The 22,788-nt window shown below is 48.3% G+C and overlaps 2 protein-coding genes across 8 annotated transcripts in view; one reads left to right on the forward strand and one right to left on the reverse strand.

Annotated features, from left to right (window-relative positions):
* Positions 1-11: 11 nt before the first annotated feature.
* On the reverse strand, positions 12-4,409 carry LOC141094023 (uncharacterized). The gene is given in 2 exon segments (XM_073579721.1): positions 12-4,171; positions 4,173-4,409. Coding segments are annotated over 2 exon segments (2,865 nt in total). The 3' UTR covers positions 12-1,543.
* Positions 2,348-22,788, forward strand: part of LOC141094021 (manganese-dependent ADP-ribose/CDP-alcohol diphosphatase-like) — a 65,608-nt gene continuing 45,167 nt past the window's right edge. For 2 of the 7 annotated variants that reach the window (XM_073579715.1, XM_073579720.1), the window contains exon 1: positions 4,445-4,539. The gene's annotated coding sequence lies outside the window, so the exon portion shown is untranslated. Of the gene's footprint in view, positions 2,442-4,444; positions 5,823-10,014; positions 13,017-22,788 lie in introns of those variants that run through there. The other 5 variants (XM_073579714.1, XM_073579718.1, XM_073579716.1 and 2 more) reach the window with 3 other exon arrangements.

Here is a 22,788-nt window from a genome sequence, read left to right on the forward strand (position 1 = left end):
CAACCACTAGAGATATTTAGATGTTTTTATTCTGGCCAAACCTTTGCACAGTGTTGCATCAAATTAGATTTTACATTACACGAGGGACCGAGCAAACGAGATGAGCAATTTGGCTAGAGGACCTGCTCTTCTGGATATAGGAAGTTCAGCTCCAAGGCTGAAAATGGTCGAACTGTGGAAGTTTCCACAAGAGTCAGGATTGGTAAACTCTGCTGTAGATGTGTGCCATGGACACCAAGGCTGGAAGTCTATAAATGGACCATTTACCGTCTCATGAAGCCACCTGTTCCATCTGCCAGGGACAAGGTTGACTTTTTTGTGGCATTCGTCTTGCATTATAAAATGGATCTTTGGTGCTCTAGCGACTGCTGATTTCCAGACTGAAGGAGTTATTACGCTCCATAGCGCCCCCCAGAACACCATGGCACCATGCTATGACTTTGGTTCTGAAAACCTGTGGTGGTCAAAGGTCAGACTCGGAAGTTTGGTCTCACTTATTCTGATAGTTCTACTTGTAAGAGTGTGTATCCTTTCAGGAGTGCACCGTTCCTCTTCCTGTTTGCCAGGGAGCGGTGCGCTCCTGAAGATTGATAGTTTGGACCAATAGAATGGTTGCGCCGCTGGGCCTAACTGACTGTCCTCTGATGCTGATAGCAGAGGTAGGTCTACCTCTACCACATCGGAGGAGCACAAGGGAACTAGCTGAGGTCAAGGGATCTGGCCAACTTGCAGGCTCTAAATCGGAAAACCTGCTCTCCTTGCCTAGAAGACCGGCTACTCAGATCGCAGAGGTGGCTGGCGTCCTAGACAATGAGCAGTACACTAACAAGTAGAAACCCCTAACGTTCATGAGAAGACTCCTGAGAAGAAGCTCGGCTGAACATTGTTTTATGTTCCATCACTGTATTAGACGCTCCAGTAGAGCTTTTAGGAAAATAGGACATTTCTGACCAACCTGTAAAGAACACTGTAGGACATTTCTGACCAACCTGTAAAGAACACTGTAGGACATTTCTGACCAACCTGTAAAGAACACTGTAGGACATTTCTGACCAACCTGTAAAGAACACTGTAGGACATTTCTGACCAACATGTAAAGAACACTGTAGGACATTTCTGACCAACATGTAAAAAAAAAAAAAAAAAAACATTGTAGGACATTTCTGACCAATCTGTGAACATTGTAGGACATTTCTGACCAACCTGTGAAGAACATTGTAGGGCATTTCTGACCAACCTGTGAAGAACATTGAAGGACATTTCTGACCAACCTGTGAAGAACATTGAAGGACATTTCTGACCAACACGTAAAAAAACATTGTAGGCCATTTCTGACCAACATGAAAAAAAAAACATTGTAGGACATTTCTGACTGACGTGAAGAACACTGTAGGACATTTCTGACCAACCTGTGAAGAACAATGTAGGACGTTCGTTAGTCCCTAGATCTATATTTTTTACGTAGGGGGCAGTATTGAACAAAAAAAATATCAGTTGATTGGTGCCCAATGTGAGTGGTGCCGCCCCCTGTAAACCAGACGTCTCACCATTTCCTGACCTTTATCCACCCGTTATTTACCCAGAAGGCAGCGTGCAGCGACTCCGAGAAGTGTCCATCGAAAGTGTGTAAATGTCTGATGGGGTCACACAGCTCGTAGAAGGACAGGCGGCCAGAGTCATAATCCACATGTACCCCATACCGGTTAGCAGATGTGCTTGGAAAGAGCTGTACGTCCGTACTGTTGTGTCTTACTGAGTATTCGTTGTGCCACCGGCAGAAGCACCAGGACTTCTTTTTGTTCCCAATCCAAGACCGGTCCCCATTGGTTTCCATACTGGGATACGCCATGCCCACCATCCAGTACTCTGCTTCGCTGGTCTCCACTTCCCAGTAATGTCGTCCTGAATGAATTGTCTGGATGCTGAAAACTTGATATTGTTTGAATCTCCGGGGCGTTTCTTTCCGGCGTTGACTCACCACCGACCACGTTGCAGACCTGAGGTCCTCAGAAATGGCCACATTATTGGCAGCGGTGGTGTTATCCAGCAATATTTCCGAAGACTCGACTGTGTAAAAGTCGTCCTTCGCTTGGGTCACAATGTCACCCAGACCGTCGTAGAAGATCAGAGCCACGAGGAAACTATCCAGACTCCCGGCGCTGTGGATATTTTGGTTGATCACCATTTCGTTTCTCTCCTCGACATTGCAGAAGCCCACCACTTGGCTTTGTAGGACGGTTACTGCATCACCAGAGCGGAGAAGCTTTTCAATGTGACGGATCTCCACTGACATCTCGTCTTTCCGTATTTCCAGCTGTTGGATCAGTTGGGAGATGGAGGCCGACACCTGCTCCTTCTGCCTGGAGATCTCGCTCAAGACTTTGGACTCTAGATCCTCCAGCCGTCTCCTGATCGCCGAGAAGACTTCCCTCATGCTCTCGGTGAGGCCGGTGGCTTTGTCTGGGATCTCATCCTTCTGTGTCAGTAAATTCTGGATGTCTTCTTCGGCCTTTTCTCTCTTTGCGTCCATTGTTTCCAGAATACGCCTCAGCTTCTCCTTCCTCTTCTCGGTGGCCTCGTTTAGTGGCTCCAGCCGGTGCGTCCGATGCGTCTCGGCCAGGCAGTACACACAGATACAGGTCCGCTCCTCGTGGCAGTAATACTCCAGGATCTTCTTGTGGACGGAGCACTTGTGATTCTCCGGGAGGGCGGTGGGCGCAGATAAGACGTGTTCTGGAGACCTGAGGTGGACCCTCACGTGGTCCTCACACAGGAAGGCCTCACAGTGCAGACAGGTGTTCACAGCTGGAGCAGAGGAATGAATACAGTAAGAACAAGGGATCGCCAGCGGCTCCTCCAGAGCAGGAGCACATACTGGCTGCAGACGATCAGGCAGAGGACATAGTGGCTGCAGACGATCAGGCAGAGGACATAGTGGCTGCAGACGATCAGGCAGAGGACATAGTGGCTGCAGACGATCAGGCAGAGGACATAGTGGCTGCAGACGATCAGGCAGAGGACATAGTGGCTGCAGACGATCAGGCAGAGGACATAGTGGCTGCAGACGATCAGGCAGAGGACATAGTGGCTGCAGACGATCAGGCAGAGGACATAGTGGCTGCAGACGATCAGGCAGAGGACATAGTGGCTGCAGACGATCAGGCAGAGGACATAGTGGCTGCAGACGATCAGGCAGAGGACATAGTGGCTGCAGACGATCAGGCAGAGGACATACTGGCTGCAGACGACCAGGCAGAGGACGACCAGGCAGAGGACATAGTGGCTGCAGACGATCAGGCAGAGAACATAGTGGCTGCAGACGATCAGGCAGAGGACATAGTGGCTGCAGACGATCAAGCAGAGGACATAGTGGCTGCAGACGATCAGGTAGAGGACATAGTGGCTGCAGACGATCAGGCAGGGGACATACTGGCTGCAGACGATCAGGCAGAGGACATACTGGCTGCAGACGATCAGGCAGAGGACATACTGGCTGCAGACGATCAGGCAGAGGACATACTGGCTGCAGACGATCAGGCAGAGGACATACTGGCTGCAGACGATCAGGCAGAGGACATACTGGCTGCAGACGATCAGGCAGAGGACATACTGGCTGCAGACGATCAGGCAGAGGACATAGTGGCTGCAGACGATCAGGCAGAGGACATAGTGGCTGCAGACGATCAGGCAGAGGACATAGTGGCTGCAGAGGACATAGTGGCTGCAGACGACCAGGCAGAGGACATAGTGGCTGCAGAGGACATAGTGGCTGCAGACGACCAGGCAGAGGACATAGTGGCTGCAGACGACCAGGCAGAGGACATAGTGGCTGCAGACGACCAGGCAGGGGACATAGTGGCTGCAGACGACCAGGCAGGGGACATAGTGGCTGCAGACGATCAGGCAGGGGACATAGTGGCTGCAGACGATCAGGCAGGGGACATAGTGGCTGCAGACGATCAGGCAGGGGACATAGTGGCTGCAGACGATCAGGCAGGGGACATAGTGGCTGCAGACGATCAGGCAGGGGACATAGTGGCTGCAGACGATCAGGCAGGGGACATAGTGGCTGCAGACGATCAGGCAGGGGACAGTGGCTGCAGACGATCAGGCAGGGGACATAGTGGCTGCAGACGATCAGGCAGGGGACATAGTGGCTGCAGACGATCAGGCAGAGGACATACTGGCTGCAGACGATCAGGCAGAGGACATACTGGCTGCAGACGATCAGGCAGAGGACATACTGGCTGCAGACGATCAGGCAGGGGACAGCAGTGAAAGTCTGACCCCTCCTGTGTGCTCAGCACTCCAGCAACACACTGCGGGCAGAAGCTATGCTCCATGGAGACGGCACCCGTGTACACGGTGAGGCAGAGGGAGCACACGCAGGGATCTGGCGCAGACGCCATTGCTGAAGCCAGGGGGAAGAACCAGGAAGTGTCCTTGTCTGCGCACAGAGCAGGACCCAGCGTCCGGGACTCCCAGGCACAGGAGCCACTGCCACACCCTCTACTGCGGAGGACTCCTCCAGAAACTAATGTAAGTCACAGCTCTACAGTGAGGCTCATTATACTACGAGAGAGGGACAACGCATCAGCCAATCACACCCCGAGGCGGGGAATACCACACCTGTACAGCCAATCACACCCGGAGGCGGGAAATAGCACACCTGTACAGCCAATCACACTCCGGGCGGAAGCATACCACACACCTGTACAGCCAATCACACTCCGGGGCCACACCTGTACAGCCAATCACGCCAGGGCGGACAAGTACTACACACCTGGTACTAAGGTACCGACCTGGAAAGGATTAGATACACTGCTCAGCAGACAGTATCACACAGGAGAGGATTATATACACGGCTCAGCAGACAGTATCACACAGGAGAGGATTAGATACACAGCTCAGCAGTCAGTATCACACAGAATAGGATTAGATACACAGCTCAGCACACAGTATCACACGGGATAGGATTAGATACTCGACTCAGCACGCAGTATCACACAGGAGAGGATTAGATACACGGCTCAGCAGGCAGTATCACACAGGATAGGATTAGATACTCAGCTCAGCACACAGTATCACACAGGAGAGGATTAGATACACGGCTCAGCAGAGAGTATCACATAGCAGAGGATTAGATACATGGTTCAGCAGACAGTATCACACAGGATAGGATTAGATACACGGCTCAGCAGTCAGTATCACGCAGGAGAGGATTAGATATACGGCTCAGCAGTCAGTATCACACAGGAGAGTATTAGATACATGGCTCAGCAGTCAGTATCACACAGGAGATTAGATACACGTCTCAGCAGTCAGTATCACACAGGAGAGGATTAGATACACGGCTCAGCAGTCAGTATCACACAGGAGAGGATTAGATACATGGCTCAGCAGACAGTATCACACAGGAGAGGATTAGATACACAGCTCAGCAGTCAGTATCACACAGGATAGGATTAGATACACGGCTCAGCAGACAGTATCACAAAGGATAGGATTAGATACACAGCTCAGCACACAGTATCACACGGGATAGGATTAGATACACGGCTCAGCAGTCAGTATCACACAGGATAGGATTAGATACACGGCTCAGCAGTCAGTATCACACAGGAGAGGATTAGATACACGGCTCAGCAGCATTTTACATGTTCTCTTTTTCTGTGATTTCAGCTTTTGCCTCCTTAATTCTGTGCTTTGTGTCTAGAACAGGTAACAGACTGATCTGTAAGGAGACAAATCCTTTATTACATGGGGATGAGGAGCTCGGCAATCCATAGATCCCATGGATCTCACCACCAGTGAGACATGAGGTCAATTATAACCAGAAACATATGACTCTGCCCCCTTATCTGTATGAGGCTGGTCGCCCTGCACCCCCCTATATTAGGGATGCCGACTCTTCTGGTGGCTCTTCTGGGGCGGACGTCTCTGCTGTGGTCGTCCTCTGTCCTTACTGCCCCCTTATCTGTATGACGCTGTGTGCCCCGCACCCCCCTATATTAGGGATGCCGCCTCTTCTGGTGACTCTTCGGGGGCGGACGTCTCTGCTGTGGTCGTCCTCTGTCCTTACTGCCCCCTTATCTGTATGACGCTGTGTGCCCCGCACCCCCCTATATTAGGGATGCCGCCTCTTCTGGTGACTCTTCGGGGGCGGACGTCTCTGCTGTGGTCGTCCTCTGTCCTTACTGCCCCCTTATCTGTATGAGGCTGGTCGCCCCACACCCTTTTAGGGATGCCGCCTCTTCTGATGGCTCTTCCAGGGCGGACGTCTCTGCTGTGGTCGTCCTCTGTCCTTACTGCCCCCTTATCTGTATGACGCTGTGCGCCCCGCACCCCCCTATATTAGGGATGCCGCCTCTTCTGGTGACTCTTCGGGGGCGGACGTCTCTGCTGTGGTCGTCCTCTGTCCTCACTGCCCCCCCTCTCCGTCATGTAACCTTTTCTGCACGGCCCTCATAATGTTTGATAAGTCACTGTGTATTTCCAGTGAGATCACCAACACGTCCAGCTCACCCACATGGTGGGACTTCTCTTCATCCTTCTCTTCGTTACCTCCTACATCAGCAAAGCTGTCCTCTCCTGACTCCTTTTCTTGTAGGACATTTATGGGATCGGCCATGTTACACAGCTCCTGGATGTGGCCCATTTTCCTGGAGAACTCGTTCCTGTTGGTCTCCAGTCGTTGGATCAGACCCGAGACTGGGAGTGATGCCTTCTTCTCCCAGCTGTAGACCACGCTCAGGACTTTCTTCTCCAGGTGATCGAGGTCGTTCCTAATGTTTCGGAACAGGGCAGTGACTCTCTCGGTTTCTGCAGCCACCTTCGCTGTCACTATTTCCCTTTCTTGTAATAGACCTTGGAGTCTTTTCTCCGTTTCCTTGTGTTTCTTGGCCAGTTTTTGCAGAATTTCTTTACATTTTTTCTTCTTCTTCTTTGTGGCTTCCAACACAGCCGTGACTTCATGTCCTCTGTGTTTTCTACTGACCTTACAGGTGACACAAATGCAACAATGGTCCTCCTTGCAGAAATATTCCAGAATCCTCTTATGGATGGGACATTTTTTGTTCACGAGGTATGGACTGGGCTCGATGATGATGTGTTCTGGTGACCTGCTGTGGGTGGCCAGATGATTATCACAGAGAGAAGCTGCACAGTGCAGACAGGACTTGATGGCGGGGACGTAGTGGTGTAGGCAGAAGCTGCATCGGGTCCCAGTGTCTTTAGATTCCTTGTGTGTCAGGAGGAAAGCGTCAGCAATGTTTCTTAGCTTAAGATTCTTCTTTAGAGAAGGTCTTCTCCTGTACCTCTTCTTACACTCAGGACACGTGTACTCTTCCTCACGCTGATACTTCCAGGTCTTGGTGATTCACTTTTGGCAGAAATTGTGTCCACAAGGCAAGTTAACGGGATCGGAATAAATCTCCATGCAGATAGAGCAGGTCAGTTCAGCTTTCACACCAGCGGACGCCATCTCCAACACTGGAAAAAACAAGTGACGCGGATGTCGTGTCAACCGAGTCAACAGCTACTGGCAAACAAGTCCAAAAACGTCCAACAAGAGAATGAGGCTTAGACGTGTCAACAGAAAACTGTATTACCGTGCGCATAGACAAAAGAAAGCAAAGGCGGAAACTACACGGACACGCCAAGGTCAAAAGGGTGGAACAAGGTCTACCCCCAACCGAGAGTAAGAAGGAGACAACTGGAGACAAATACACAAGCCTGTCACCAATACAGGAAAGATCAGAGCTCAAAATCAAGAATGTGAAGTCAAGGAACAAAGGCTACAAAATCAATCATAAACCCCTTGTAAGATGGCAGCTGGACAAGTCCTGGATGGAAGGTATGTGTCACCAAGATGGGAAACCTTGGTGATGTAGGACCAGGAATAGCATGCTCCAGCACATATAGTGCTGAGAGGTATTTTTAGTGGGCCTAGATTTTAGGTCCGGATTATAAGAGCAGCTAGAGCTGGGAGGGGTTGGCCGTTCCCTTACCTCCAATTCTAGGACTTGTAACAGACTATATAAGACAGTTCAGCTGCCTCTTTCCGTGTCTGGGAGTAGAGTTGGAAATACTTGGCTTTAGTCAGATCCTGACCAGCTGTGAATGTCTCTGATCTGGTGAGTCCGTGCCTCTAAATGGACTTTTTACTTTTATGTTGTCCCTTTGTGCCAGAAAAGGCTGTTTTGTTTTGTTAACCTGGATGGTTTATGGACATTTAATAAACAGCACATTTGTTATGAACCAGAGAGCTGATCCCCTTTATTTGGTGTTTAAAATTCGGGCAGCAAATCCCAAGAAACACAAGTGATTGGTGTGAGGATTCTGTATGGCTTGGGTGAAGGCCCCTGCAGCAGAACAAGCAAGGTTAGACAAAATGGAGGAGCTTGTCAAGCAAGTGGTCCAGGTCAATATCCAACAGGAGGAGACCAATGAAAAGTTGATGATGGCAGATTCTCCTCTCCTAGGATGCCAATGAGAAGATGGACATACAGATGTTACCAGTACCTGTATAAGAATGAAGTGATTAACCAGAGCCAGTATGGGTTTGTAACTAACAAGTCATGTCAGACTCATCCAATTTCCTTCTACGATGGAATCACTGACTGGGTGGATCAGGGAAATGCTGTAGATATAGTATATCTCGACTTCAGCAAAGCATTTGACAAAGTATCTCACACCATCCTTATTGAAAAAATGACTAAGTATGGAATGGCCAAGGCAACTGTTAGGTGGATTCATAACTGGCTTAGTGACCGGACCCAAAGAGTGGTGGTAAATGGCTGCACATCCAGTTGGAAGAATGTCTCAAGTGGGGTACCACAGGGTTCTCTCCTGGGCCCTGTATTGCTCAACATCTTTATCAATGATTTAGATGAAGGAATTGAGGGTAAACTGATTAAATTTGCTGATGACACAAAGCTAGGAGGGATGGCTAATACTAGCGAAGAGAGAAATGATTTGGAAGGATCTAGATAAGCTTGAATAATGGACAGTAACTACTAGAATGGTTTTTAACATGTAGAAATGCTACTTCTGGGTAAGAAAAATGAAAAAAGCATATACAGAATGGGAGGAATACAACTAAGCAACAGCTTGTGTGAAAAAGACTTGGGTATACTAATAGGTCACAGACAACACATGAGTCAACAGTGTGATGCAGAAACAAAAAAAGCATACACAATTCTAGGATGTATAAAGAGAAGCATAGAATCTAGATCACGTGAAGTAATTATCCCCCTCTACATCTCCTTGGTCAGGCCTCATCTGGAATACTGTGTCCAGTTCTGGGCTCCACATTGTAAAAAAAGACATTGAAAACTGAAGCAAGTTCAGAGAAGAGCTACCAGGATGGTGAGCGGACTGCAAAGTATGTCCTACGAGGAACGGTTAATGACTCTGGGAATGTTTAGCTTGGAAAAAGAAGCGTAAGAGGAGACTTAATAGCTGTCTACAAATATCTGAAGGGTTGTCACAATGTAGAGGGATCATCCTTACTCATTTGCATATGGAAACATGAGAAGCAATGGGATGAAAAAAACTTTTTGACAGTGGGGGTGAGCAATGAGTGGAACAGGCTGCCACGAGAGGTGGTGATTTCTCCTTCAATGGAAGTCTTCACCCTCTGTCTGATAGTGTTTAGTGACTCCTGCATTGAGCCGGGGGTTGGATACGATGACCTTGGAGGTCCCTTCAAACTCTACCTTTCTATGATTCAAAGTTCAGGTAGTGCTTGACTCTCTCAGGAAAGTCGGATTTACCATCAAGATCTGAAGAAATGCGCCATGGGATGGAGGAAACCAAATACTTGGGCTATGTTTTACACATGGGCGAGATCAAACCACAGATAAGGTAGATACAATATAGAATTGGCCACAACCTGTCTCAAACAGGTAGGTTAGAGTGTTCCTGGGCATCGTGGGCTATTGTAAAATGTTTGGCCCTAACTTGGCCTCGATAGCAGCCGCTTTGTCAGACCTCCGAAAGGGAACAAAGTCAGCTATGGCTAAGTGGTCCCTGGAAGCTGAGGTGGCCTTCCAGGAATTGAAACTGGCCCATTGTAAACAACCAGTGTTGGTGGTGCCCAACTTCTCCAAAGAGTTTGTGGTTCAGAAAGACACATCTGATGTCGGGTTGGTAACAGCCTTGTCGCAAGAGATTAACGGGAAGGAACACTGAGTAATGTACCTCAGGTAGAATTTGTTCATGTGCAAGAAGAGCTACTCCACAGTGAAGAAAGAATGTTTGACCACCAAGTGGCCATTGGACACTCCAAGATACTGCTTATTGCGTCAGAAATTCAGGCTGCTATCCGACCATGCCCTGCTAAGGTGGATGCAGGAGGAGAAGGGGAACAATGCTCGGGTGATTCGGTGGTTCCTAGACTTGCAGGATTTTAGTTTTCAAGTGGAGCATAGGCCAGAGAGACATCATAGAAAAGTAGATGTCCTATCAAGGGTGTACTGTATGTTGGCAGAAGGGGTCAAGCTATGGGCAGATGGGGGGGTATGTAAGGAGGTAGCTGGACAGCTCCTAGACAGGAGGTATGTCTCACCAAAGTGCCAAACCTTGGTGATGTAGGACCCGAATAAACAGTCTCCATCACAACATGTAGCCTTCACACCAACAGACGCCATCACCAACACTTGAAAAACAAATAATGTGGCTGTCATGTCAACCGAGTCAACAGCTGCCGACACACAACTCCAAGAACGTCCGACAAGAGAATAAGGAATAAATGTGTCAAGAGAAAACACTAACACTGTGCACAGACAATAAAAGGCAAAGACAGGATTTACACAGACATGCCATGGTCAAAAGGTAGGCACATAGTCAACCCCCGACCAAGACTAAGAAGGATGAAGAATACACAAGCCTGTCACCAATACAAGAAAGATCAGAGCGAGAAATCAAGAGTGTGAAATCACCGAACAAAGGTTACAAAATCAACCATAAACCCCTTGTAAGATGGCAGCTGGACAGGTCCTGGGTGGGATGTACAGCTATATTCTTGTACATAGGAGCTGTATTATAGTAGTTATATTCTTGTACATAGGAGCAGTATTATAGTAGTTATATTCTTGTACATAAGAGCAGTATTATAGTAGTTATATTCTTGTACATAGGGGGCAGTATTATAGTAGTTATATTCTTATACATAGGGGCAGTATTATAGCAGTTATATTCCTGTATATAGGGGGCAGTATTATAGTAGTTATACTCTTGTACATAGGGGAAGTATTATAGTAGTTATACTCTTGTACATAGGGGGCAGTATTATAGTAGTTATATTCTTCTACATAGGCAGCAGTATTATAGTAGTTATATTCTTATACATAGGGGCATTATTATAGTAGTTATATTCCTGTATATAGGGGGCAGTATTATAGTAGTTATACTCTTGTACATAGGGGCAGTATTATAGTAGTTATATTCTTGTACATAGGAGCAGTATTATAGTAGTTATATTCTTGTACATAGGAGCAGTATTATAATAGTTAGATTCTTGTACATAGGAGCAGTATTATAGTAGTTATATTCTTGTACATAGGAGGCAGTATTATAGTAGATATATTCTTGTACATAGTGGCAGTATTATAGTAGATATATTCTTGTACATAGGAGGCAGTATTATAGTAGTTATATTCTTGTACATAGGAGCAGTATTATAATAGTTAGATTCTTGTACATAGGAGCAGTATTATAGTAGTTATATTCTTGTACATAGGAGCAGTATTATAGTAGTTAGATTCTTGTACATAGGGGGCAGTATTATAGTAGATATATTCTTGTACATAGTGGCAGTATTATAGTAGTTATATTCTTGTACATAGGAGCAGTATTATAGTTGTTATATTCTTGTACATAGGGGCAGTATTATAGTAGTTATATTCCTGTACATAGGGGGCAGTATTATAGTAGTTATATTCTTGTACATAGGAGCAGTATTATAGTTGTTATATTCTTGTACATAGGGGCAGTATTATAGTAGTTATATTCTTGTACATAGGAGCAGTTTTATAGTAGTTATATTCTTGTACATAGGGGGCAGTATTATAGTAGTTATATTCTTGTACATAGGGGGCAGTATTATAGTAGTTATATTCTTATACATAGGGGCAGTATTATAGTAGTTATATTCCTGTACATAGAGGCAGTATTATAGTAGTTATATTCTTGTACATAGGGGCAGTATTATAGTAGTTATATTCTTGTACATAGGAGCAGTATTATAGTAGTTATATTCTTGTACATAGAGGCAGTATTATAGTAGTTATATTCTTGTACATAGGAGCAGTATTATAGTAGCTATATTCTTGTACTTAGGGGCAGTATTATAGTAGTTACATTCTTGTACATAAGAGCAGTATTATAGTAGTTATATTCTTGTACATAGGGGGCAGTATTATAGTAGTTATATTCTTATACATAGGGGCAGTATTATAGCAGTTATATTCCTGTATATAGGGGGCAGTATTATAGTAGTTATACTCTTGTACATAGGGGCAGTATTATAGTAGTTATACTCTTGTACATAGGGGGCAGTATTATAGTAGTTATATTCTTCTACATAGGCAGCAGTATTATAGTAGTTATATTCTTGTACATAGGAGCAGTATTATAGTAGTTATATTCTTGTACATAGGAGCAGTATTATAATAGTTAGATTCTTGTACATAGGAGCAGTATTATAGTAGTTATATTCTTGTATGTAGAGGCAGTAGTATAGTAGTTATATTCTTGTATTGTATATATCACATTCTCTGCACAGCTGTGGTGTTATATGCAGATTATATCTGGTGGTTGCGGGTTGTTGTCCTCTGAGTGGCCGTAGCTCAGACATTAATGCTTCGCCTCCTGTGAGTCACTAAGTATGAGGAAGTATGATGGGAAACCCTGGAGAACATCTCCTGACAGCTCCGGTGACATTTGTGTTCCTTGTTTGAACCAGGATTAGTTTTATTCCTCATAGACGCGGTGCATGGCAGTGCTGGGATCAGGTGGGTGAAGCTTCGTCCTGTGAGCTTGGTCATACCGTGATACAGACTCATCTTCAAGGATCAGATTTACCATTCAGGAGTCTGGAGAAGTTGGGTGAAAGGATTGAGTTGTGATGAGAATTAAGATAACAGCTTGAGTTTTTTGGGGTGAATGACGTCATTATCATTATGGATTTATGTATAAATAATGACGGTGATGTCGTAGTGTTCCTTTTTCTTTACAGACGGCGGTGATGCCGTAGTCTCCCTCTTTCCTTACAACTAGAAGGTGTCATAGTCTCTTTCCTTACAGCCGGCGGTGATGCCGGTCTCCCTCTTTCCTTACAGCCAGTAGATGTCATAATCTCCCTTTTTCCTTACAGCCAGCGGTGATGCCATAGTCTCCCGCTTTCCTTACAGCCAGTAGATGTCATAGTCTCCCTCTTTCCTTACAGTCGGCGGTGATGCCGTAGTCTCCCTCTTTCCTTACAGCCGGCGGTGATGCCGTAGTCTCCCTCTTTCCTTACAGCCAGCGGTGATGCTATAGTCTCCCTCTTTCCTTACAGCCAGTAGATGTCATAGTGTCCCTCTTTCCTTACAGCCAGCAGTGATGCCGTAGTCTCCCTCTTTCCTTACAGCCAGCAGTGATGCCATAGTCTCCCTCTTTCCTTACAGTCGGCGTTGATACCGTAGTCTCCCTCTTTTCCTTACAGTCGGTGGTGATGCCGTAGTCTCCCTCTTTCTTACAGTCGGCGGTGATGCCGTAGTCTCCCTTTTTCCTTATAGTCGGCGGTGATGCCATTGTCTCCCTCTTTCCTTACAGCCAGCGGTGATGCAGTAGTCTCCCTCTTTCCTTACAGCCAGCAGTAATGCCATAGTCTCTCTCTTTCCTTACAGTCGGCGCTGATACCGTAGTCTCCCTCTTTCCTTACTGTCGGCGGTGATGCCGTAGTCTCCCTCTTTCCTTATAGTCGGCGGTGATGCCGTAGTCTCCATCTTTCCTTATAGTCGGCGGTGATGCCATAGTCTCCCTCTTTCCTTACAGCCGGCGGTGATGCAGTAGTCTCCCTCTTTCCTTACAGCCAGCAGTAATGCCGTAGTCTCCCTCTTTCCTTACAGCCAGCAGATGTCATAATCTCCCTTTTTCCTTACAGCCAGCGGCGATGCCATAGTCTCCCGCTTTCCTTACAGCCAGCGGTGATGCCGTAGTCTCCCTTTTTCCTTACAGCCGGCGGTGATGCCGTAGTCTCCCTCTTTCCTTACAGTCGGCGGTGATGCCATAGTCTCCCTCTTTCCTTACAGCCGGCGGAGATGCCATAGTCTCCCTCTTTCCTTACAGCCAGTAGATGTCATAGTGTCCCTCTTTCCTTACAGCCAGCAGTGATGCCGTAGTCTCCCTCTTTCCTTACAGCCAGCAGTGATGCCATAGTCTCCCTCTTTCCTTACAGTCGGCGTTGATACCGTAGTCTCCCTCTTTTCCTTACAGTCGGCGGTGATGCCGTAGTCTCCCTCTTTCTTACAGTCGGCGGTGATGCCGTAGTCTCCCTTTTTCCTTATAGTCGGCGGTGATGCCGTAGTCTCCCTTTTTCCTTATAGTCGGCGGTGATGCCATTGTCTCCCTCTTTCCTTACAGCCAGCGGTGATGCAGTAGTCTCCCTCTTTCCTTACAGCCGGCGGTGATGCCGTAGTCTCCCTCTTTCCTTACAGCCGGCGGTGATGCTATAGTCTCCCTCTTTCCTTACAGCCGGCGGTGATGCTATAGTCTCCCTCTTTCCTTACAGCCGGCGGAGATGCCATAGTCTCCATCTTTCCTTACAGCCAGTAGATGTCATAGTGTCCCTCTTTCCTTACAGCCAGCAGTGATGCCGTAGTCTCCCTCTTTCCTTACAGCCAGCAGTGATGCCATAGTCTCCCTCTTTCCTTACAGTCGGCGTTGATACCGTAGTCTCCCTCTTTTCCTTACAGTCGGCGGTGATGCCGTAGTCTCCCTCTTTCTTACAGTCGGCGGTGATGCCGTAGTCTCCCTTTTTCCTTATAGTCGGCGGTGATGCCATTGTCTCCCTCTTTCCTTACAGCCAGCGGTGATGCAGTAGTCTCCCTCTTTCCTTACAGCCAGCAGTAATGCCATAGTCTCTCTCTTTCCTTACAGTCGGCGTTGATACCGTAGTCTCCCTCTTTCCTTACAGTCGGCGGTGATGCCGTAGTCTCCCTCTTTCCTTATAGTCGGCGGTGATGCCGTAGTCTCCATCTTTCCTTATAGTCGGCGGTGATGCCATAGTCTCCCTCTTTCCTTACAGCCGGCGGTGATGCAGTAGTCTCCCTCTTTCCTTACAGCCAGCAGTAATGCCGTAGTCTCCCTCTTTCCTTACAGCCAGTAGATGTCATAATCTCCCTTTTTCCTTACAGCCAGCGGCGATGCCATAGTCTCCCGCTTTCCTTACAGCCAGCGGTGATGCCATAGTCTCCCTTTTTCCTTACAGCCGGCGGTGATGCCGTAGTCTCCCTCTTTCCTTACAGTCGGCGGTGATGCCGTAGTCTCCCTCTTTCCTTATAGTCGGCGGTGATGCCGTAGTCTCCATCTTTCCTTATAGTCGGCGGTGATGCCATAGTCTCCCTCTTTCCTTACAGCCGGCGGTGATGCAGTAGTCTCCCTCTTTCCTTACAGCCAGCAGTAATGCCGTAGTCTCCCTCTTTCCTTACAGCCAGTAGATGTCATAATCTCCCTTTTTCCTTACAGCCAGCGGCGATGCCATAGTCTCCCGCTTTCCTTACAGCCAGCGGTGATGCCATAGTCTCCCTTTTTCCTTACAGCCGGCGGTGATGCCGTAGTCTCCCTCTTTCCTTACAGTCGGCGGTGATGCCATAGTCTCCCTCTTTCTTTACAGCCGGCGGTGATGCCGTAGTCTCCCTCTTTCTTTACAGCCGGCGGTGATGCCATAGTCTCCCTCTTTCCTTACAGCCAGCAGTAATGCCGTAGTCTCCCTTTTTCCTTACAGCCGGCGGTGATGCCGTAGTCTCCCTCTTTCCTTACAGTCGGCGGTGATGCCATAGTCTCCCTCTTTCTTTACAGTCGGCGGTGATGCCATAGTCTCCCTCTTTCTTTACAGCCAGCGGTGATGCCATAGTCTCCCTCTTTCCTTACAGCCGGCGGTGATGCAGTAGTCTCCCTCTTTCCTTACAGCCAGCAGTAATGCCGTAGTCTCCCTCTTTCCTTACAGCCAGTAGATGTCATAATCTCCCTTTTTCCTTACAGCCAGCGGCGATGCCATAGTCTCCCGCTTTCCTTACAGCCAGCGGTGATGCCGTAGTCTCCCTTTTTTCTTACAGCCGGCAGTAATGCCGTAGTCTCCCTCTTTCCTTACAGTCGGCGGTGATGCCATAGTCTCCCTCTTTCTTTACAGCCGGCGGTGATGCCGTAGTCTCCCTCTTTCCTTACAGCCAGTAGATGTCATAGTCTCCCTCTTTCCTTACAGCCGGCGGTGATGCTGTAGTCTCCCTCTTTCCTTACAGCCAGCAGTAATGCCGTAGTCTCCCTCTTTGCTTACAGCCAGTAGCTGTCATAGTCTCCCTCTTTCCTTACAGCCAGTAGATGTCATAGTCTCCCTCTTTCCTTACAGTCGGCGGTGATGCTGTAGTCTCCCTCTTTTCTTACAGCCGGCGGTGATGCCATATTCTCCCTCTTTCCTTACAGCCAGTAGATGCCATAGTCTCCCTCTTTCCTTACAGCCAGTAGATGTCATAGTCTCCCTCTTTCCTTACAGCCAGTAGATGCCATAGTCTCCCTCTTTCCTTACAGCCAGTAGATGCCATAGTCTCCCTCTTTCCTTACAGCCAGTAGATGTCATAGTCTCCCTCTTTCCTTACAGTCGGCGGTGATGCTGTAGTCTCCCTCTTTCCTTACAGCCGGCGGTGATGCCGTAGTCTCCCTCTTTCCTTACAGCCTGCGGTGATGCGATAGTCTCCCTCTTTCCTTACAGCCAGTGGTGATGCCATAGTCTCCCTCTTTCCTTACAGCCAGTAGATGTCATAGTCTCCCTTTTTCCTTACAGCCAGCGGTGATGCAGTAGTCTCCCTCTTTTCTTACAGCCAGCAGTGATGCCATAGTCTCCCTCTTTCCTTACCGTCGGCGGTGATGCCGTAGTCTCCCTCTTTCCTTACTGTCCGCGGTGATGCCTTAGTCTCCCTCTTTCCTTACAGCCAGTAGCTGTCATAGTCTCCCTCTTTCCTTACAGCTAGTAGATGTCATAGTCTCCCTCTTTCCTTACAGTCGGCGGTGATGCTGTAGTCTCCCTCTTTTCTTACAGCCGGCGGTGATGCCATATTCTCCCTCTTTCCTTACAGCCAGTAGATGTTATAGTCTCCCTCTTTCCTTACAGCCAGTAGATGCCATAGTCTCCCTCTTTCCTTACAGCCAGTAGATGCCATAGTCTCCCTCTTTCCTTACAGCCAGTAGATGCCATAGTCTCCCTCTTTCCTTACAGCCAGTAGATGCCATAGTCTCCCTCTTGGCTTACAGCCAGTAGCTGTCATAGTCTCCCTCTTTCCTTACAGCCAGTAGATGTCATAGTCTCCCTCTTTCCTTACAGTCGGCGGTGATGCTGTAGTCTCCCTCTTTTCTTACAGCCGGCGGTGATGCCATATTCTCCCTCTTTCCTTACAGCCAGTAGATGCCATAGTCTCCCTCTTTCCTTACAGCCAGTAGATGCCATAGTCTCCCTCTTTCCTTACAGCCAGTAGATGTCATAGTCTCCCTCTTTCCTTACAGTCGGCGGTGATGCTGTAGTCTCCCTCTTTCCTTACAGTCGGCGGTGATGCTGTAGTCTCCCTCTTTGCTTACAGCCGGCGGTGATGCCGTAGTCTCCCTCTTTCCTTACAGCCGGCGGTGATGCCGTAGTCTCCCTCTTTCCTTACAGCCGGCGGTGATGCGATAGTCTCCCTCTTTCCTTACAGCCAGTGGTGATGCCATAGTCTCCCTCTTTCCTTACAGCCAGTAGATGTCATAGTCTCCCTTTTTCCTTACAGCCAGCGGTGATGCAGTAGTCTCCCTCTTTTCTTACAGCCAGCAGTGATGCCATAGTCTCCCTCTTTCCTTACCGTCGGCGGTGATGCCGTAGTCTCCCTCTTTCCTTACTGTCGGCGGTGATGCCTTAGTCTCCCTCTTTCCTTACAGCCAGTAGCTGTCATAGTCTCCCTCTTTCCTTACAGCTAGTAGATGTCATAGTCTCCCTCTTTCCTTACAGTCGGCGGTGATGCTGTAGTCTCCCTCTTTTCTTACAGCCGGCGGTGATGCCATATTCTCCCTCTTTCCTTACAGCCAGTAGATGTTATAGTCTCCCTCTTTCCTTACAGCCAGTAGATGCCATAGTCTCCCTCTTTCCTTACAGCCAGTAGATGCCATAGTCTCCCTCTTTCCTTACAGCCAGTAGATGCCATAGTCTCCCTCTTTCCTTACAGCCAGTAGATGCCATAGTCTCCCTCTTTGCTTACAGCCAGTAGCTGTCATAGTCTCCCTCTTTCCTTACAGCCAGTAGATGTCATAGTCTCCCTCTTTCCTTACAGTCGGCGGTGATGCTGTAGTCTCCCTCTTTTCTTACATCCGGCGGTGATGCCATATTCTCCCTCTTTCCTTACAGCCAGTAGATGCCATAGTCTCCCTCTTTCCTTACAGCCAGTAGATGTCATAGTCTCCCTCTTTCCTTACAGCCAGTAGATGCCATAGTCTCCCTCTTTCCTTACAGCCAGTAGATGCCATAGTCTCCCTCTTTCCTTACAGCCAGTAGATGTCATAGTCTCCCTCTTTCCTTACAGTCGGCGGTGATGCTGTAGTCTCCCTCTTTCCTTACAGCCGGCGGTGATGCCGTAGTCTCCCTCTTTCCTTACAGCCGGCGGTGATGCCATATTCTCCCTCTTTCCTTACAGCCAGTAGATGTTATAGTCTCCCTCTTTCCTTACAGCCAGTAGATGTTATAGTCTCCCTCTTTCCTTACAGCCAGTAGATGCCATAGTCTCCCTCTTTCCTTACAGCCAGTAGATGCCATAGTCTCCCTCTTTCCTTACAGCCAGTAGATGCCATAGTCTCCCTCTTTCCTTACAGCCAGTAGATGCCATAGTCTCCCTCTTTGCTTACAGCCAGTAGCTGTCATAGTCTCCCTCTTTCCTTACAGCCAGTAGATGTCATAGTCTCCCTCTTTCCTTACAGTCGGCGGTGATGCTGTAGTCTCCCTCTTTTTTTACAGCCGGCGGTGATGCCATATTCTCCCTCTTTCCTTACAGCCAGTAGATGCCATAGTCTCCCTCTTTCCTTACAGCCAGTAGATGCCATAGTCTCCCTCTTTCCTTACAGCCAGTAGATGTCATAGTCTCCCTCTTTCCTTACAGTCGGCGGTGATGCTGTAGTCTCCCTCTTTCCTTACAGCCGGCGGTGATGCCGTAGTCTCCCTCTTTCCTTACAGCCGGCGGTGATGCGATAGTCTCCCTCTTTCCTTACAGCCAGTGGTGATGCCATAGTCTCCCTCTTTCCTTACAGCCAGTAGATGTCATAGTCTCCCTTTTTCCTTACAGCCAGCGGTGATGCAGTAGTCTCCCTCTTTTCTTACAGCCAGCAGTGATGCCATAGTCTCCCTCTTTCCTTACCGTCGGCGGTGATGCCGTAGTCTCCCTCTTTCCTTACTGTCGGCGGTGATGCCTTAGTCTCCCTCTTTCCTTACAGCCAGTAGCTGTCATAGTCTCCCTCTTTCCTTACAGCTAGTAGATGTCATAGTCTCCCTCTTTCCTTACAGTCGGCGGTGATGCTGTAGTCTCCCTCTTTTCTTACAGCCGGCGGTGATGCCATATTCTCCCTCTTTCCTTACAGCCAGTAGATGTTATAGTCTCCCTCTTTCCTTACAGCCAGTAGATGCCATAGTCTCCCTCTTTCCTTACAGCCAGTAGATGCCATAGTCTCCCTCTTTCCTTACAGCCAGTAGATGCCATAGTCTCCCTCTTTCCTTACAGCCAGTAGATGCCATAGTCTCCCTCTTTGCTTACAGCCAGTAGCTGTCATAGTCTCCCTCTTTCCTTACAGCCAGTAGATGTCATAGTCTCCCTCTTTCCTTACAGTCGGCGGTGATGCTGTAGTCTCCCTCTTTTCTTACAGCCGGCGGTGATGCCATATTCTCCCTCTTTCCTTACAGCCAGTAGATGCCATAGTCTCCCTCTTTCCTTACAGCCAGTAGATGTCATAGTCTCCCTCTTTCCTTACAGCCAGTAGATGCCATAGTCTCCCTCTTTCCTTACAGCCAGTAGATGCCATAGTCTCCCTCTTTCCTTACAGCCAGTAGATGTCATAGTCTCCCTCTTTCCTTACAGTCGGCGGTGATGCTGTAGTCTCCCTCTTTCCTTACAGCCGGCGGTGATGCCGTAGTCTCCCTCTTTCCTTACAGCCGGCGGTGATGCCATATTCTCCCTCTTTCCTTACAGCCAGTAGATGTTATAGTCTCCCTCTTTCCTTACAGCCAGTAGATGCCATAGTCTCCCTCTTTCCTTACAGCCAGTAGATGCCATAGTCTCCCTCTTTCCTTACAGCCAGTAGATGCCATAGTCTCCCTCTTTGCTTACAGCCAGTAGCTGTCATAGTCTCCCTCTTTCCTTACAGCCAGTAGATGTCATAGTCTCCCTCTTTCCTTACAGTCGGCGGTGATGCTGTAGTCTCCCTCTTTTCTTACAGCCGGCGGTGATGCCATATTCTCCCTCTTTCCTTACAGCCAGTAGATGCCATAGTCTCCCTCTTTCCTTACAGCCAGTAGATGCCATAGTCTCCCTCTTTCCTTACAGCCAGTAGATGTCATAGTCTCCCTTTTTCCTTACAGCCAGCGGTGATGCAGTAGTCTCCCTCTTTTCTTACAGCCAGCGGTGATGTCATAGTGTCCCTTTTTCCTTACAGCCAGCGGTGATGCCATAGTCTCCCTCTTTCCTTACCGTCGGCGGTGATGCCGTAGTCTCCCTCTTTCCTTACTGTCGGCGGTGATGCCTTAGTCTCCCTCTTTCCTTACAGCCAGTAGCTGTCATAGTCTCCCTCTTTCCTTACAGCTAGTAGATGTCATAGTCTCCCTCTTTCCTTACAGTCGGCGGTGATGCTGTAGTCTCCCTCTTTTCTTACAGCCGGCGGTGATGCCATATTCTCCCTCTTTCCTTACAGCCAGTAGATGTTATAGTCTCCCTCTTTCCTTACAGCCAGTAGATGCCATAGTCTCCCTCTTTCCTTACAGCCAGTAGATGCCATAGTCTCCCTCTTTCCTTACAGCCAGTAGATGCCATAGTCTCCCTCTTTCCTTACAGCCAGTAGATGCCATAGTCTCCCTCTTTCCTTACAGCCAGTAGATGCCATAGTCTCCCTCTTTCCTTACAGCCAGTAGATGCCATAGTCTCCCTCTTTGCTTACAGCCAGTAGCTGTCATAGTCTCCCTCTTTGCTTACAGCCAGTAGCTGTCATAGTCTCCCTCTTTCCTTACAGCCAGTAGATGTCATAGTCTCCCTCTTTCCTTTCAGTCGGCGGTGATGCTGTAGTCTCCCTCTTTTCTTACAGCCGGCGGTGATGCCATATTCTCCCTCTTTCCTTACAGCCAGTAGATGCCATAGTCTCCCTCTTTCCTTACAGCCAGTAGATGTCATAGTCTCCCTCTTTCCTTACAGCCAGTAGATGCCATAGTCTCCCTCTTTCCTTACAGCCAGTAGATGCCATAGTCTCCCTCTTTCCTTACAGCCAGTAGATGTCATAGTCTCCCTCTTTCCTTACAGTCGGCGGTGATGCTGTAGTCTCCCTCTTTCCTTACAGCCGGCGGTGATGCCGTAGTCTCCCTCTTTCCTTACAGCCGGCGGTGATGCGATAGTCTCCCTCTTTCCTTACAGCCAGTGGTGATGCCATAGTCTCCCTCTTTCCTTACAGCCAGTAGATGTCATAGTCTCCATTTTTCCTTACAGCCAGCAGTGATGCCATAGTCTCCCTCTTTCCTTACCGTCGGCGGTGATGCCGTAGTCTCCCTCTTTCCTTACTGTCGGCGGTGATGCCTTAGTCTCCCTCTTTCCTTACAGCCAGTAGCTGTCATAGTCTCCCTCTTTCCTTACAGCTAGTAGATGTCATAGTCTCCCTCTTTCCTTACAGTCGGCGGTGATGCTGTAGTCTCCCTCTTTTCTTACAGCCGGCGGTGATGCCATATTCTCCCTCTTTCCTTACAGCCAGTAGATGTTATAGTCTCCCTCTTTCCTTACAGCCAGTAGATGCCATAGTCTCCCTCTTTCCTTACAGCCAGTAGATGCCATAGTCTCCCTCTTTCCTTACAGCCAGTAGATGCCATAGTCTCCCTCTTTGCTTACAGCCAGTAGCTGTCATAGTCTCCCTCTTTCCTTACAGCCAGTAGATGTCATAGTCTCCCTCTTTCCTTACAGTCGGCGGTGATGCTGTAGTCTCCCTCTTTTCTTACAGCCGGCGGTGATGCCATATTCTCCCTCTTTCCTTACAGCCAGTAGATGCCATAGTCTCCCTCTTTCCTTACAGCCAGTAGATGTCATAGTCTCCCTCTTTCCTTACAGCCAGTAGATGCCATAGTCTCCCTCTTTCCTTACAGCCAGTAGATGTTATAGTCTCCCTCTTTCCTTACAGCCAGTAGATGCCATAGTCTCCCTCTTTCCTTACAGCCAGTAGATGCCATAGTCTCCCTCTTTCCTTACAGCCAGTAGATGCCATAGTCTCCCTCTTTCCTTACAGCCAGTAGATGTCATAGTCTCCCTCTTTCCTTACCGTCGGCGGTGATGCCGT

The sequence above is a fragment of the Dendrobates tinctorius genome, unplaced genomic scaffold (genome assembly GCF_039654945.1).
Source record: "Dendrobates tinctorius isolate UK_male_01 unplaced genomic scaffold, ASM3965494v1 ptg000063l, whole genome shotgun sequence".
Lineage (NCBI taxonomy): Eukaryota > Metazoa > Chordata > Amphibia > Anura > Dendrobatidae > Dendrobates > Dendrobates tinctorius.